We start from the raw sequence: 18,479 nt of genomic DNA on the forward strand, positions 1-18,479 counted from the left end.
CGGAATGTAGATCGACTTTTAAAAGTCTAGACCAAACACAAGACAACCACACTTTGTCAGACGCAATTCCAGGAAAGAAACCTTGTCTTATATTCAGGTCAACACGGTAGTTCTAAATTAGCATTCCAAGTTTAATTTCAATGAAATTCTATGTAAGAGAAGAATAAAAGGTATAGATAAATTGATTCATATATAAATAAAGGAACAAGGTCAGGATAAACTAATTATTTTGGAGCCTGTACATCAACATTCAGTAATCTCGTCTAAACCAATATGACATATTGTTATTCTGCAATAAAAAAACGGGACTTGTGTGTGTGTGTGTGTGTGTGTGTGTGTGTGTGTGTGTGTGTGTGTGTGTGTTCTCCACAGACACCAGAGGAGGTCAAAGGTTCCCAGTGATCTGTCTGAACAGCAGCAACACAAAGAGTTGAAGGTGTGTAAATGTACAACACTGAGTTCAGTCATGAACAGTGGCGGCTGGTGATGAAAATTGTTGGTGGGGCGCAGTAATAGAAAAAAATGAATTTGGTCGATTTGATTTCCTGTATTCTGGTGCATTTTGGAGATGGCCACTACCTATTACCTATTACCTACTATTCATTCAGATTCATAGCCTACATCCTGACTTGCAGGCCTGGGCAAGCTTACAAGCTTACCCATTGCTGTTATTATGTGATATTGATATTGAGGCAAATCATGATCACAGTCCTATAGAATCCATTTTTGTGTCTCAATGGCTATTTCAAATGCAGTTAGAAATATGGCACAGTTGCTTTATATTGTTTATATGTTACAGGCCGAAAGACTAAATTAATATGTAACTTTCTTGCTCCTTTTAAGTATAACATTGCTTGGGGAGTCAAATTCCTCCACTGAAATGGGTGGAAAGTGCTTTTACAACTCTCTCCTAGTTAGCGATCCATCTCTTCTCTGCTGTAGTTGTGTTGCGCAAGTATTGCTGAGGGAGGTAGCCTATTTGATTGATTCGCTGAATTGTCCAATCGTGTGGTGATAAAAAAAACAGAAAAGCCATACCATTGGCCTGATTTTTTTTGCGCCAATGAAAAGCCGTCTCTGCTTGATAGACAGCAAACAGTTTGCGAGCTTATGTTGACTTCAACTTGGCCGGCACCCCTGACCTGAAGGAGGGCTTTATTTCGAATGACCAATAACTAGCGTAGCCCAAATCATTGACGTTCAGATGCATTTAAATGGTTGCTGGCAGTTGCAAGTACGGTCTATCACATAATTAAACGAGGATAAACGCTATGTATTTTTGTTGATTTATTTTGTGTGTATAATAGTTTATTCAAAGTTGGCAGATATATTCGAGTGCATATTTCACAGAGGGGCGGTGCCCTAGCGCCCTCTATTGACCAGCCGCCACTGGTCATGAATGACATGTGAACAACATCTCTCCTGGAGCTAACAGTCTCCAGGCTTCCCTCTTCAGACCAGCAGGACGTGAATCCAGGACAGACGCTTCTGATGTCCTCAGTTAGTTCACAGTAAAGTTCTCATTGATGTTTGTTTTGTTCCAGCGGATCAAGAAGAACGCACACGCTTTTCTAGACAAGGAGGTGGAGAAGCTCTGGAGGGTTCTCTACCCAGATTACCCACAATGCTCAGAGAGCCAGAGGGAGGAGGAGGAGGAGGTGGATGGTGAGGAAGAGGAGCAGAGGAGGCGCGCCAGAGAGGGAGTGGTAGACATCACACTGCTCTGCATGAAGCAGTTGAAGCTGGAGGAGATGGCCGACACACTGAGGAGCAGTAAGATACTCTTATTTGGAAAACAGATTAGGAATATACTCTTTTTTTGGGAATGTAACAGAAAGACACTTTAATTTTGAAAAAAAAGAAGTGATCTTTAATATTTATATTCTTCTGTTGTTTTCTTAATTTAGGAACAGTTGCTAAGGAGTGCCAACATAAAATCAAATCTCGTCTGAAGGAGAAGACCCAGTGTGTGTTTGAGGGAATCGCTAAAGCTGGAGAGCCAAGACCTCTGAATGAGATCTACACAGAGCTCTACATCACAGAGAGAGGCAGTGGAGAGGTCAACAAGGAACATGAGGTCAGACTGATTGAAACCGCTTCCAGGAAACCAGCCAGGGAGGAAACACCAATCAGATGTCAAGACATCTTTAAACCCTTACCTGGAAAAGATCAACCAATCAGGACAATGATGACAACTGGAGTGGCCGGCATTGGTAAAACCGTCTTAACACACAAGTTTACACTGGACTGGGCTGAAGGCAAAACCAACCACAACATACACTTCACATTTCCTCTCACTTTCAGAGAGCTGAATTTACTGAAAGATAAAAAGTTTAGCTTATTGGAACTTCTTCATCACTTCTTTACTGAAACCAAAGAAGCAGGAATCTACAAATACGACCGGTTCCAAGTTGTCTTCATCTTGGATGGTCTGGATGAGTGTCGACCTCCTCTGGACTTCCAGAACAACCCGATCTGGACCGATGTCACAGAGTCCACCTCGGTGGACGTGCTGCTGACAAACATCATCAGGGGCAACCTGCTTCCCTCCGCTCACATCTGGATAACCACACGCCCTGCAGCAGCCAATCAGATCCCTGCTGAGTGTGTTGACATGGTGACAGAGGTGAGAGGGTTCACCGACCCACAGAAGACGGAGTACTTCAGGAAGAGATTCAGAGACGAGATGCTGGCCGGTAAAATCATCTCCCATGTCAAGACGTCACGAAGCCTCCACATCATGTGTCACATCCCAGTCTTCTGTTGGATCACTGCTACAGTTCTGGAGGACTTCTTCAAAACAACCCAGACAGGAGAAGAGGTGCCCAAGACCATGACTCAGATGTACAGTCACTTCCTGAGTGTTCAGTCCATACAGGGGGACAGGAAGTATCATGGGAAAGCTGAAACAGATCCACACTGGAGTTCAGAGAGCAGGAAAATCATTGTTTCTCTGGGAAAACTGGCTTTTAACCAGCTGGAGAAAGGCAACCTGATCTTCTACGAGGCAGACCTGGCAGAGTGTGACATCGATATCAGAGCAGCCTCAGTGTACTCAGGAGTGTTCACCCAGATCTTTAAAGAGGAGTGTGGGCTGTACCAGGACAAGGTGTTCTGCTTTGTCCATCTGAGCATCCAGGAGTTTCTGGCTGCCCTTTATGTCTTCATGTCCTTCATCAACACTGGTGTCAATCTGCTCTCAAAAGAAAAACTAACCTGGATGTCTTATTTATTTGGAAATAAATCAGATCTCTTTTACCAGAGTGCTGTGGACAAGGCCTTACAGAGTGAGAATGGACACCTGGACTTGTTCCTCCGCTTCCTCCTGGGCCTCTCTCTGGAGACCAATCAGAGGCTCCTACGAGGCCTGCTGGGACAGACAAGAAGTAGCTCACAGACCAATCAGAAATCTCTCAATTTCATCAAGGAGAAGTTAAGTGGAGATCTCTTTCCAGAGAGAAGCATCAATCTGTTCTACTGTCTGAATGAGCTGAATGACCATTCTCTAGTGGAGGAGATCCAACAGTTCCTGACATCAGGAAGTCTCTCCAGAAAATCTCTCTTGCCTGTTCAGTGGTCAGCTCTGGTCTTCATCTTACTGACATCAGAAGAGGAGCTGGACGTGTTTGACCTGAAGAAATACGCTTCAGAGGAGGGTCTTCTGAGGCTGCTGCCAGTGGTCAAAGCCTCCAAAACATCTCTGTAAGTTCACTAATAACATGTATTACAATACACAACAAAATATACATACTACTAGGGATTGACCAATATGGATTTTTTAGGGCCGACACCGATACAGATTTTTTTCCATCAGCACTTAGCCAATGACCGATACGACAATACCTATTTTCTTGAGCCGATATTTGGAGCCGATACTTAGATTTACATCTAACAGACATTACAGACATTTACTCCCTGAATTTACATCATAAAAATCAATTATGACACAATTATGATAACAAATGTTACAAGTCTCAATTTAAAAAGTGAACATTTATTGAACTGTCTGTAAATCATGCCGGGAAAAATTTTAAATAATAAGGTCTGTGAAAAAAAATCAGCCAATGCCTCAAACTCATCATCCTCATCGTTAACCCGCTTATCTGGGGTCGGGTTGCGGGGGCAGCAGCTCAAGCAGGGGGCCCCAGACTTCCCTTTCCCGGGCCACATTGACCAGTCCTGACGGGGGGATCCTGAGGCGTTCCCAGGCCAGTGTTGAGATATAATCCCTCCACCTAGTCCTGGGTCTTCCCCGAGGTCTCCTCCCCACTGGTCGTGCCTGGAACCCCTCCCTAAGGAGGCGCCCAGTGGGCATCCTTACCAGATGCCCTTAGCACCTCAACTGACTCCTTTCTAAGCAGAGGAGCATTAGCTTTAATCCGAGTTCCTCCCGGATAACTGAACTTCTCACCCTATCCCTAAGGGAGAAGCCAGCCACCCTCCTGAGAAAACTCATCTTGGTCGCTTGTACCCATGATCTCGTCCTTTCGGTCATCACCCATCCCTCATGACCATAGGTGAGGATAGGAACAAAGATCGACCAGTAGATCGAGAGCTTTGCCTTGCGGCTCAGCTCTCTTTTCGTCACAACAGTTCGGTAGAGCGAACGCAATACCGCCCCCGCTGCTCAGATTCTCCGGCCAATCTCACACTCCATCATACCCTCATTCGCGAACAAGACCCTGAGGTACTTGAACTCCTTCACTTGGGCTGAGTTGGCCAATAAATCGGCCAATGCGGATACACGTAAAAAACGCAAATATAGGCCCATTATATCGGTCGGCTGATATATCGGTCGACTACTACAATGAAAAAATACAAGAATATAATCTAATAATAATATACAATACATTTGTTTTTACTTTATTTTGTGTGAAGGCTGAATGGCTGTCATCTGTCAGAGAGATGCTGTGAAGCTCTGGCCTCAGTTCTCAGCTCCAACTCCTCTAGTCTGAGAGAGCTGGACCTGAGTACCAATGATCTGCAAGATTCAGGAGTGAAGCGGCTCTCTGCTGGACTGGGGAGTCCACACTGTACACTGGAAACTCTCAGGTCAGTTTCAATCAATGTGCAAACAGTTACACCACAAGGTTCCAAATCAGAAGACCGATTTGACCGATTTCAAGTCGCCATTTTTGATGATATGATAAGATTTGTTATATTATTCAGTTATTCAATGTGTAAATTACTGTTTAAGGTGAAGTTCTTAGTTAAAATGTTGGATTGTTGAGGAATTATTTTTTGGACGTTCTAACCATAGACTGAATAGCTGTTGACTCTCGCCAATACATTTATACTGGTCTTTTCCCTGTTGACAAGACATGTTTACACAATGGTTCAACATGCGTGTGTGTGTGTGCATGTGTGTGTGTGTAGGTTGTCTGGCTGCCTGGTCACAAAGGAAGGCTGTGCTTCTCTGGCCTCAGCTCTGAGCTCCAACCCCTCCCATCTGAGAGAGCTGGACCTGAGCTACAATAACCCAGGAGACTCAGGAGCTGCGCTGCTCTCTGCTCTGCTGGAGAATACACGCTGGAGACTGGACACTCTCAGGTATGGATAGGACAGCTCACCACTCAGGGACAACATGCTGCTCTCTCTTTGTTAACATGTGAATAACGTTTTCCTGTCTAAAGACAACATGCTGCTCTCTCTTTGTTAACATGGGAATAATGTTTCCCTGTCTAAAGACAACATGCTGCTCTCTCTTTGTCTCCCCAGTGTGGAGCACGGTGGAGAGCGGAGGATGAAACCAGCTCTAAAGAAGTGTAAGTGTCTGTTTAGTTTGATTCATCTCAACACACACTAACTATAGAGATGGAAAGTCCATCCACACAGCAGGAGGTGACGTCGGTTCAGTCAAATCATCCTGGGAATGAAGATGATGGTGGACATCACCTTCATCAAACTGTTGATGTATAATAATTATATTCTAGAAGAAGCTATATTTCGTTCTCGTTTGATATTTGCTTCCTAGTGAATGTTACGCAGTATTAAGAAATATTAACCGTGAGCGGCCAGCCGTACGAGGGCTGAAACGTGTGCAAGTTTGACCCCCGTGTGCAGGGTTCTAAATTAACCCCCAGAGCTCTGATGCTACGTGTGAGGGCCGCCCAGCAAGGACCCCCCCCCCATCCCAGCTCCACCCGTTTCCTCAGCGCGGTCTGGGTCTTTGTTTTGATTGACTCACATCGGTCACATAGACAGTGTAGCCTTCAGCTGGCCAGCTTTAGTAGATCTAAGGCCCAGACAGGACCAGTGCTTTAGTAGATCTAAGGCCCAGACAGGACCAGTGCTTTAGTAGATCTAAGGCCCAGACAGGACCAGTGCTTTAGTAGATCTAAGGCCCAGACAGGACCAGTGCTTTAGTAGATCTAAGGCCCAGACAGGACCAGTGCTTTAGTAGATCTAAGGCCCAGACAGGACCAGTGCTTTAGTAGATCTAAGGCCCAGACAGGACGCCCCCCGATTGCTTTTCATTCAGGGAAACACAAGGAAGGTCTTACATTGTTTAGGAGATAAGGTAGGATATAATAATAACAACAATATCCGATGCCCCGCCCACAATCAGGACGGCGGCGGGAACAAGCAGCCTGTAGGGAACAGAGAGTGGAGGACTGTTAAGGGCTGGTTATGGTCCCACGTTCACGCAACGCAAGGCACGCAGTCTTTATGATTCAAAATATCATCAGAGGCACACATAGCTTTTGGCCCTGATATTAGATATTATATTATATAGATACCTATATGTTATATAATGTATTATTATTATTATTATATAGATATAGAGCTCAGGGAGTCCTCAAACGGCAACAATCACTTCTCCTCAATGCTTTGGTTCACTCTGACAGCTGATTGGTCAATGGGCAGCAGCTCATTTGCATGAAGGCTACAGACACCAGAAACAGCACATTGTGAAGGGACTGAAACAGAGGGGAATAGCGGTAGGAGAGATTTTGTTTCCCAGAAGCTATTTCCAGCAAACAGCTTCAAAAACATGTTTTCCTGAACTCATATGCTATGTTTACTTGTTGAGAAAACACCATAATATGTCCTCTTTAAGACCTCGTTCCTATGAGTTGCTTGGATGTACTCGCCTAGGGCACAATTCAGTGTAGAACCGGCCCTGGTAACGGTGTCTTGTTCTCCCCTCAGATGCCTGTGAACTCACACTGGACCCAAACACAGCCCAGAGAGAACTATCTCTGTCTGAGGACAACAGAAAGGTGACGCAGGATAAAGAGCAGTGGCATCCTGATCACCCAGAGAGATTTGACCACTGGGGCCAGGTGTTGGGAAGAGAGGGTCTGACTGGTCGCTGTTACTGGGAGGTAGAGAGGGAAGGAGGTGTTTATGTGGGAGTGACATACAGAGGAATCACAAGGAGAGGAGATGGTGATGACAGCTGGATTGGAGGGAACAACAAGTCCTGGAGTCTTTGGTGTAATGATGATCGTTACACTGCCAGGCACAACAATATACCAACCTCCATCCGTCTCCCCCCCGCTGGCTCTAACAGAGTAGGAGTGTATCTGGACCGGCCTGCTGGCACTCTGTCCTTCTACAGAGTGTCCCCAGGTGGAGGAGGGTCCTCAGACACACTGACACACATCCACACCTTCAGGACCTCCTTCACCCAGGAGGACCTCCTCCCTGGGTTTGGGTTTTTAGATGATGGTATCTCAGTCTCTCTGAGTCAGTTGTATTGACACACACACACACACACACACACACACACACACACACACACACACACACACACAAATATTATGCATTGAGATTCCTCTACAGTTAGAAAGATTAATTGTTCAGATGAGGAGAGTTTGATGATGAAAGCTATTTTAAAAAGGTGTGTTTTCAGTGATGCTCAATAAATCCCTCAGTTATCAGTAATTATTACATTTCTATCGTTAGTGATCGCTCTATTGGTAAATTCTGTAGTATATTTGTATCAAACACTTTATTATTCTTGTACAAACACAGTCAAGTTGCTTTATATTATGTTGATGTTGATTTGATTCATGATGATGATTTAAACAGTCCTTAACTTGACTGAAACAAGCAGGGTCATGGATCTGGATAGATAGTGTATTAAATGTACTGAGGTTATGAATCTGGATAGATAGTGTATTAAATGTACTGGGGTTATGAATCTGGATAGATAGTGTATTAAATGTGTTTTTTTAAAGAGTAATTTACTCTTCAACCAAATAACCAAACAAAAATGAATGATGTAATATGTCGTTTTTTAAACAAATAAAATAAAGTTGGTGCTATAACCGAGTCTGGCCACTAGATGGTAGTGTCTACTTTATTCTAATTGTATGAATCGGAGCGGAGCCGGAGCGGAGCCGGGGCCGCGGGGGCTGAACCGGCTGGTCAACGTCCAGATGAGCTTGAGCCGGTCCACTGTGACCCGCTCTGGTTCCCCCCCCAGGTCCACCACTAAGCTCTTAGCTCCGCCTCCAGGACGCGGGAGGGTCCACCGTATGGGGGCTGTGAGGGAGTCCCATGGCTGTGGCGGCGGATGAAGACGTGTCTGGCCCACAGCAGGTCCTTGGGCACGTAGGACCGGGGAGCGCAGTGGCGAGATGTCGGAATGGGGACCAAGGCCCCAGCGACGCCCCGGGACCCCGCCTGATGAGAGTCGGCCGACCAGGGGGACGCGGCCTCTGGGAGGAACTCCCCCGGAGCTGGCAGTGGCTGGCCCTACACCAGCTCGGCGGAGGAGGTCTGGAGGTCCTCCTTGGGAGCAGAGCGAAGACCAAGCGTGACCCACGGGAGGCGGTCGGCCCAGCTGCTGTCCGTAAGGCTGCAGGGGGGAGGCCCACGGGCCGTTGGAGCGGCGCACGATGCCCAGGCGTTCCGTGGTGGTGAACTCCCCCCTGGCCCCTCGCCAGCTTTGCGGAGTCGAGGCGCCGAGCGTAGACTGGAGGGCCGACGGTGGTGATGTGGTGCTCCACGCCGTGCTTAGCCACTGCCGACCAGAACGTGGGTGTGGTGAGGACAGGGAACTCGGCCGGTGAGCGCTGATACGGATCCCCTGTGGCGAATGTGTGTGACAGGCAGAGCCCCCCCACCCCTCCAAGCGTGCAGGGGTATGTAGCAAAGGCCTCAGCATCCATCAGGCGGCAGTTCGTAACATCCACTAGCAACCTGAAGGCACAGAGGAAGTCCGCGCCGAGGATCGGTGTAGACACAGCGGAGCCGGAGCGGGGCCGGAGCGGGGCCGGAGCGGAGCCGGAGCGGGGCCGGAGCGGGGCCGGAGCCGGAGCCGGAGCGGGGCCGGAGCGGAGCGGGGCCGGAGCGGGGCCGGAGCGGGGCCGGAGCGGGGCCGGAGCGGGGCCGGAGCGGAGCCGGAGCGGGGCCGGAGCGGAGCCGGAGCGGGGCCGGAGCGGAGCGGGGCCGGAGCGGGGCCGGAGCGGGGCCGGAGCGGAGCCGGAGCGGAGCCGGAGCGGGGCCGGAGCGGAGCCGGAGCGGAGCCGGAGCGGGGCCGGAGCGGAGCCGGAGCGGGGCCGGAGCGGAGCCGGAGCGGAGCCGGAGCGGAGCCGGAGCCGGTAATGTAAGTAATGTATTTTTCTATCAGTCAAAAATAGAGAAGAAGCTAAATCTATCTAAGCTGGGGTCTCATGAACACTCATGATTTCAGTCGCACACTGTTGACACAACGTGTGCGTCGTCATGTTGTACCAGAATAAAGAGGACCAGAGTGAGAGCAGGTCCTGTGTCTCTGGGTCGTCCTTCCCTCGTCGTCGCGGGCTAAAGAGCAGCAGCCGTATCCTGATCACCCAGAGAGATTTGACTACTGGCACCAGGTGTTGGGAAGAGAGGCTCTGACTGGTCGCTGTTACTGGGAGGTAGAGAGGGAAGGAGGTGTTAAAGTGGGAGTGACATACAGAGGAATCACAAGGAGAGGAGATGGTGATGACAGCATGTTTGGAGGGAACAACAAGTCCTGGAGTCTTCTTTGTTATGATGACCGTTACTCTGCCAAGTACAACAATATAAGAACATCCATCTGTCTCCCCCCCGCTGGCTCTACCAGAGTAGGAGTGTATCTGGACCGGCCTGCTGGCACTCTGTCCTTCTACAGAGTGTCCCCAGGTGGAGGAGGGTCCTCAGACACACTGACACACATCCACACCTTCAGGACCTCCTTCACCCAGGAGGACCTCCTCCCTGGGTTTGGGTTTATGACTTCTGGTACCTCATTCTCTCTGAGTTAGTTGTATTAACACACACACACACACACACACACACACACACACACACACACACACACACACACACACACACACACACACACTTAGAAAGATGAATTGTTCAGATGAGGAGAGTTTGATGATGAAAGCTATTTTAAAAAGGTGTGTTTTCAGTGATGCTCAATAAATCGCTCAGTTATCAGTAATTATTACATTTCTATCTTTAGTGATCGCTCTATTGGTAAATTCTGTAGTATATTTGGATCAAACACTTTATTATTCTTGTACAAACAGTCAAGTTGCTTTATATTATGTTGATGTTGATTTGATTCATGATGATGATTTAAACAGTCCTTAACTTTACTGAAACAAGCAGGGTCATGGATCAGGATAGATAGTGTATTAAATGTACTGAGGTTATGAATCTGGATAGATAGTGTATTAAATGTACTGAGGATATGAATCGGGATAGATAGTGCATTAAATGTGTTTTTTTAAAGAGTAATTTATTGTTCAAGCTACAAAAACAAATAATCATGTTTAAATGAATGATGTTTGTATGTAGTTTTTTAAACAAATAAAATAAAGTTGGTGCTATAACCGAGTATGGCCACTAGATGGTAGTGTTTCTAATTTATTCTAATTTTATGAATTCTGAATTGTGAACACTTTTGAAATGGAAACTAACGATTGTTAACCTATTAGGTATTGATCAAGACCGGAAGAAAATAAATGAAACAATTAAATTAATCAAATCTATAACATTAATAATGTAAAAGATAAATCATGTATAAATACAGAAATAAGAGGTGTGTATTCTGTGGTCTCCTGGTCCTTCTTTAGTGGTCAGTTTATAAATCCTCTGCATGGAGGGTCACTTTACAGGTGTCTCTGTGACTGAACACAGCGCTGTGTGAGTGTGAATCCAACATGGAGACATTTACCAACATTTACCAACGCCTGGCTCCTTATAAATAATCTTATAATATAATAATCTTATAAATAAAAAAAATCACAATCCACGACAAAAACATCACATACGCCATTACATGCTCCGAATGCCACATCATATACGTCGGCGAAACAAAGCACACAATACTCACTCGACTCAAACAACATTTCTATAACATACACAGAGGTACATCCAACACTAGACTGGTGGAACATTTCCAAACACACCCCATTACCTCATCATTCATCACTGGGCTGGAGATGAAGGCGTGCTGGTCGGACAGACAGAGGAAGGCGGCGGAGCGTAGATGGATAGCCAAACTAAAAACACTTACCCCCTTGGGCCTGAACGTCAGGGAGTAGGGACCGCGCCGGGCCGCTGCTGGGGGCACTGGGAGAACCCGGGACTCCTCCTTGGGGCTCCCTGCATGGCACCGGGTCCACAGTGTGCGTTTTAAAATGTTGCATGTTTTTATTACTGTGTGTTCTTTTTTACCATGATTTTATTTAGGCCTCCAGTTTTACAAGTTCCAAATTCTGTTGGAGGCCTCTCGACCCTATTTTTATTCCTTCCATTTTACTTACCTATTTATTTATTTATTTATTTATTTATGTATTTATTTATTTATTTTCTTACCTTGGCACTTATTTTAGCACTTTTTATCTTTTATCCACATGTTTTTAGTGTTTCTGCATTTTATATCTATTTATATATTATTCTTTTTACATATATATATATATATATATATATATATGTGTGTGTGTGTGTGTGTGTGTGTGCATGGTTTTAATTAAAAGGACTTCCTGCATATCTTAACATGAATTTTAGATTGCAGTGTGCTTCCTTTTTTATCCAAAACTTTTTATCCTATATTCTTTATTTATTCATATGCATGCGTGTTAATTATTATTTTTGATGATTTATTATTTATGAGAGGATGTGTATGGATGGGTCTGAGTGTGTGTGAGTGTGTGTGTGTGTGTGTGTGTGTGTGTGTGTGTGTGTGTGTGTGTGTGTGTGTGTGTGTGTGTGTGTGTGTGTGTGTGTGTGTGTGTGTGTGTGGATCTCTCCCCCTTCTTTTTATTCATTTTACCTGCTCTTTTTAATAGATGTGTTTTTAATCGATCCCGGTTGCTGTGCTGGCTGCTGCCCCACTAAGGGAGGCCTCTCGGGACCCCGGCCCCTTGGACGTTGTCCGCAAGTCTGAACGACCTTGGTTAGGGTCAGGGTCAGCGTTAACCGGCCAGCACCCCATCATCGGTTTAATGTTTGGCCTGTATGTCAATTATGGCTCCCACTGCACTGCTGACCATCCTTGGAAGGAGGGATCCCCCACTCGGCGTTTCTTCCCTAGATTTCCTCGGTGCTCATTAAGGGAGTTTCTTGTTGGCCGTGTGGGGGCTTGGGTCAGGTCATTAATACTTGGCCTGTTGAGCCCTTTGAGGCTGTAATGGTGATTCAGGGCTACAGATACAATTGAATTGTTCTGGCTTTGTCTCGTCGGTGAGCCCTGTAGCTCTTCAAGAATTTCAGAATCAAATCATCTCTGATTTCGTAATTTGCTGTCATGGACTCTTTTGTTTTAATATGAAAAATGTTTTAATATGTTATGGGTTATGTACTGGAATTATAAAATATCAATACTATAACTATGTTTATACTATATATATATATATATATATATATATATATATATACTATATTACTATTTATGAGCTACAATCTGCAATCAATCGAATATCTCAACAATATTTTTTTTTTAAAGTGAAGTTGTGGAGAAAAGAGGCTGAACCTCTCAGCCAGTGATTAAGTTTTATTTGTGAGAAGAAAGAGAAACAACGATATATGGTACAGTAAGGATGTTTATAGTAACAATCTCAACTTTTATTCATCAACGCATATCAGTGTTGTAGTCAAGTCACTGTGCCTTGACTCCAAGTCTGGTTCCAGTCTCCAGTGTTCAAGTCGAGTCCACTGCTCACACGAGTCGAGTCCGAGTTGAGTCCCTGTTGATCAAGTTGAGTCCGAGTTGAGTCCCTGTTGATTAGTCGCGTTGCGTTGCGTTGCGTTGCGTTGCGTCGCGTTGCGTTGCGTCGCGTTGCGTCGCGTCGCGTTGCGTGCGTTGCGTTGCGTGCGTTACCGTTCTTCTCCACCGGGACCCTGCACCGAGGACAGGGTCGGGTGGTCTCTCTGATGGTGTCGCGAGACGCCAGTTCCCACCGGCTCCTCTGGAGGGCGCCCTCGTCCACCACCACACACTGAGAGAGAGAGAGAGAGAGAGAGAGAGAGAGAGAGAGAGAGAGAGAGAGAGAGAGAGAGCGCCTTTACCCAAGCTCACTCTGCACACATTCCTAGCTCACTCCCTCTCACTCTGCACATATTTGTATCTTCTGTATATTTCTCAGTTCCATTCTGATGTAAAACATTTGTTTCATTTGATTTAATTATATAACTGTCCTGTACTTCAGGCTGCCCTGCATCCTCTCAGCCAATCAGCGGCCTGGGATAGGTTCTGGGGGGGGGGTGCGGGGGTGATTGTACATTGCAGGTGAACAGGGAGTCCAGACACACAACGGACACACCTGGAGACTTCCTTTGACCAAACATGGTCACAATGTCCTCATCTTCCGAAGCCTCCGGCGACCAATCAGAGCCCTGGGAACGTCCAGGTGATGTCATCATTCAGACCAGGCACCGACGGCTCTGAGACAATCAGGAACAGTGATTGGTGCGTTTTGGTGGATGTGTCCGCCACACACACACACACACACACACACACACACAGACACACACACACACACACACACACAGACACACACACACACACACACCGTTCTCTGGTTGGACAGGGGGAGGAGTCAGCGTTCTGATGTCTGACCCGGCGCTAGCTTATCTGTAAAACACAACGACAACAGAAACAGCTTTTCCTTTTGTCTTGTTGTGGCGTCCGCGTGTCCATCCGCTTCCCCGCTGGAGGCCAGACTGTAAACCAGGGGGGGGGGGGGGGGGGGGGGGGGTCAGCTGGCCGCCTTGTGGCGCCCCCCACAGCAGCCCCACGCCAGGGCGGCGCAGTGGCAGGCATGGAGGGGGGGGGGTAGAGACACAGGCAGGGCGCCACCAGGGACAGGGCCCCCAGGGCCCCCAGGGCCAGCCAGCGCGGCCCCCGCCGGGCCCCGCCCCCGCCCCCGCCCTCGCAGGAGCAGGGGTCCGAGAAGTCCCCCTCGGGGTCCGTCATGCGGTGGTGCAGCATGCTGTCGGCCACACGCAGCTGACCCGCCGCACGCCGCCGCCCACCGCGTCCGGCACGTCCTGGCACCGGCCCCTCCGATTGGCCGAGGGGTAGAACGTCTCGCCGCAGTGTTCGCACTGAGCGCGCCCGGAGCGGCCCGCCTTCCCGCCCTTCATCCCCCCCCCGCCGCCGCCGTCCTCGTCAGAGGGGGAGGAGCCGGGGAGGAAGGGGCGTGGCTGGGCGGAGACCACGCCCGAGAAGCCCCCGTGGCGGGCGTGGCCGGGGGCCCACAGGGCCGTCGGGGGGCGGGGCCAGGGGGTAGGAGTACTCGTGCTTGGGGCCGTCCGTCTTGGAGAAGTACGTAGGAGGACCGGTCCGCCACGCCCCCTCTGGACCGGACTCCCAGCCCCGCTCTGGACCGGACTCCCAGCCCCGCTCTGGACCGGACTCCCAGCTCCGCTCTGGACCGGACTCCCAGCCCCGCTCTGGACCGGACTCCCAGCTCCGCTCTGGACCGGACTCCCAGCCCCGCTCTGGACCGGACTCCCAGCCCCGCTCTGGACCGGACTCCCAGCTCCGCTCTGGACCGGACTCCCAGCTGCATCACGTTTTGAACTACACACTTTTCCCATCTAGCTTCGACTGGGTTTTTGGATTTTCGGTGCTGTTAAAGTAGCATTAATAATCGACAATCCAAAAAGCCAGTCGAAACTAGATGGGAAAAGTGTGTAGTTCAAAACGTGACGCAGCTTTTACTTCTCCACCACCTACAGAGTCTGTTATGTACGATCATTCATCAACCCCGTGTTATTTCCCGTAGACGTTTGACCGAGGGAACCGGGAGCCTCGGAGGCGGGACTTATTCTTCAGAGGTCCATACACAATGAGACACAAATACACAACATATAAAAAGACAAGAGACAAAACAACGTGACCAAATACAACCGATAAAATAAAACACCACCGTTCGTTAATAAAAGTCTACTCCGTTTAACTTCTTAAAAAAAAATAAAGCGCGTTAGTGCTGTTTGAACGTGCCGGCGAGGTTTAACCCTTGTTAAGTGCATTAACTGCACTAGGACCATAGGAACACGTCTACCTACTGCACCTGACCCCGGGCAGCCTGGACCTCCGAGCCGATGGTAGGAGAGCAGGTCCCTCCCAGAGGGGCCGGTCAGAGCTGCTCAACGCCCCGGGCCTTCCTCACCACCTGCCCTGATGTGTGAGGGGGGGGAGCTGCTGGGGGTCCACCATTCTGCTGCCAGTTTTCACCACTCTGGGTGGACGGGTTTTGTTGTGCACTGAAACATGACCAAAGCAAGAGATAAAACCAGAGGTCACAATGGACTCGATGAAAGACCTGTGAAATAAAACCATCGGCTTCTTGTCAGCGTTAAACGTATTCAATCAAAGTAGAGTCTCTGCACGCCCTTCTTGCATATTGCGGATGTGTTTGACTCCAAGGTGAAGCACTCATCAACCACTGCTCCCGGGTGTCTGTAGGACAGTCTCCACAGGCGGGCCCTTAATCGTACACGGTGAGGATGAGCGGGGAGCTCTACGGCGGTCCGTTGCCATTTCTTTAGTTTTGTTTGTGTTTAACTTGAGGAAGTGGTTGTCGCAGCGTTCCACAGAGTCGTCCACCACCGGCCCGGGATTAGCCTCTCCGTCCTGGAGCCCACTGATCACAACAGTGTCATCAGCGACCTTCAGGAGAAGTCTGTTGTCATGGTGAGACCCCCCCCCCCCAACGGCCATCGGCCAATCAACAAGGAGAGAGAGCCCTGAGCTCTCCAGAACCACGTGCATCGATGCCGCCCCCGAAATATGACTGGTTAAGAGTCAGAACTAATTAGTATACGGAGGAGAATTAGCATATCTGTTGTATGGATTTAGATGTAACATTTAACATTGAGATATAAAGATTTAGATTTATATACACGATTTATCCTCCGATTCAGCATTAAGCAGCTAAATCTGGAACAAGTGAAGAATGTTTTTCACCAGCAAAGGTTTACAAACGGCCCCCAATAGGTGTTATGCACCTGAATGTAGGCCTATGCCTGGTCTAAATGTTATTCACCTTAATGTAGGCCTATTACTTTACCAAAACAGAACGTACACCAGTAGCCTACTTCATATATATTACTTTACTACAACAGAACGTACAGCAGTAGCCTACTTCATATATATTACTTTACCACAACATAACGTACAGCAGTAGGCTACTTCATATATATTACTTTACCACAACATAACGTACAGCAGTAGGCTACTTCATATATATTACTTTACCACAACATAACGTACAGCAGTAGCCTACTTCATATATATTACTTTACTACAACATAACGTACAGCAGTAGGCTACTTCATATATATTACTTTAATACAACATAACGTACAGCAGTAGGCTACTTCATATATATTACTTTACTACAACTTAACGTACAGCAGTAGGCTACTTTATGTGCTTCATATAAAACTGTTCTATAAAAACACATCAGTCCAGGAATAAAGGGCAGAAGTCTAAGATATAGATTACAATAATATCAAGAGAGACATTTTAATATCATTAATCTGATGTTTTGTATAAAACTGTGTTCCCGTTGGTATGTAATCATTAATGTATTCCTATAGTTGAGGATAGTTGTTGTGGAGTTCCCTTATCTTTAATCATCTTCATTAATATGGACCAGCGATATCAGTGGAACCATTAAAGCTTTATTGTCCTTCATCCTTCACAGTCCAGACTCACACTGCCTGTTCACCGCTCAAAAACCACCGTCAAGAACTCCTGAGCCCGCCTCCACTGCTGCTGCTTGTTGCTAGGCTACAGTGCCCAGACGTCCCCGCTCCTGGGGGCCCGTCCCCGTTCCTGGGGGCCCGTCCTGGGGGCCCGTCCCCGCTCCTGGGGGCCCGTCCCCGTTCCTGGGGGCCCTATCCCTGCTGGATGTCCTGCAAATGTGCCAATCAAAAGTTAAAAGCTACTGTATATGTATACATATATATATATATATTTATGTAACTACATGTACACATTTGTCTGGCAGCCTTGAGTTATTTACACCCTTAACATTCACTAGAATGCAGGAAACGAGGCAGTAATGAGAGCAACAGGAGCACCTACAGAAGAATGGGGGAAATATTGTACAAGGAAGACGTTAATCTCATCCTCATCTTCAAAACCGCTTATCCGGGGTCGGGTCGCGGGGGCAGCAGCTCTAGCAGAAAGAAGATTTTAATTTTAACGTAAATATGAAAAACTTTCAGCAATTTCTCTGTACGGCCCGCTGTCAGTTTGTCCATGAAGCTTTTCAGTTTTCAGCTCTGGCCTCAACTTTACTGTTTTATGAGGCAGTTATCTTATCATATACTAAAATGCTAAAAGGTTGGTTCTGTCTCTATGTATTATTTTATATTGTTAGTCAATCATTGATGTGTGTTTTAGTGTATTTCTGTGTACTTTGGTACAACACGTCATGTGTACAGGTATCAGCTGAACCCGATCCTCTAAGGAGCCCGACCTGCTATGAAGCCTTTGACCTTTGAAGCGGCTGGCCTTCAGCCAGCATCATGAAGGAGTTCAGCTCAGAGGTTTGAAGTCTCCTCAGTTGACCTGCAGCCTCCCACAGGAGGACAGGACACCTGGACGCTTTCATCTTTTCATACCACAACACCAACAACCGACAACATAAGGTAAAGTATTTTAAACTTCATATAAATATGTGTGTGTTTGTGTATGTGTGTGTGTGTGTGTCTAGTTAACAAACCAAATGTAATACTTTATAGGATATAAACCTATGATGTTGAAGTTTATAAAATGGGTTTTGAAACGTTTTCTATTCGACCTACCATTTGGTCATTCTTGTGGCTGATTGCAAATATGTTGAAAACCATTTGGTATAATTAATAAGAGCCATTCTCCATAACATATTGCTAGCTAACTAGTTCTTGTTACTAAACGCACCAGAAGTGTAAATAGCTTCAGAAATAGATCGAAATCTCAACATTTTAAAGATAGCTCTGACGACCACCAGTCAACTTGTTCAGTTTTTATGGTAGAGGCGTGACGCATGAGGTGGGCGGGGCTGAGCCAC

General features: G+C 47.2%; 2 protein-coding genes across 4 annotated transcripts in view; both read left to right on the top strand.

The window, feature by feature from the left end:
• LOC311350680 (NLR family CARD domain-containing protein 3-like) overlaps positions 1-18,479 on the top strand; it is a 132,159-nt gene that overhangs the window by 96,630 nt on the left and 17,050 nt on the right.
• On the top strand, positions 1,637-6,210 carry LOC311350688 (protein NLRC3-like; the record flags this gene model as incomplete). 3 transcript variants are annotated; one of them, XM_084470752.1, is made up of 5 exons in its annotated part: positions 1,637-1,773; positions 1,908-3,702; positions 4,879-5,052; positions 5,377-5,550; positions 5,719-6,210. In XM_084470752.1, exons 1-5 carry the CDS (start codon positions 1,728-1,730, stop codon positions 5,804-5,806), a joined length of 2,277 nt encoding a protein of 758 aa, XP_084326878.1. In that variant the 5' UTR covers positions 1,637-1,727. The 3 variants fall into 3 exon arrangements, with proteins under 3 accessions (XP_084326878.1, XP_084326879.1, XP_084326880.1); XM_084470753.1 differs by lacking the exons at positions 4,879-5,052; positions 5,377-5,550; positions 5,719-6,210 and adding an exon at positions 4,424-4,687; XM_084470754.1 differs by lacking the exons at positions 4,879-5,052; positions 5,377-5,550; positions 5,719-6,210 and having other exon boundaries at positions 1,908-3,706.

Source organism: Micromesistius poutassou, assembly GCF_964030765.1.
Source record: "Micromesistius poutassou genome assembly, chromosome: 7".
Classification (NCBI taxonomy): domain Eukaryota; kingdom Metazoa; phylum Chordata; class Actinopteri; order Gadiformes; family Gadidae; genus Micromesistius; species Micromesistius poutassou.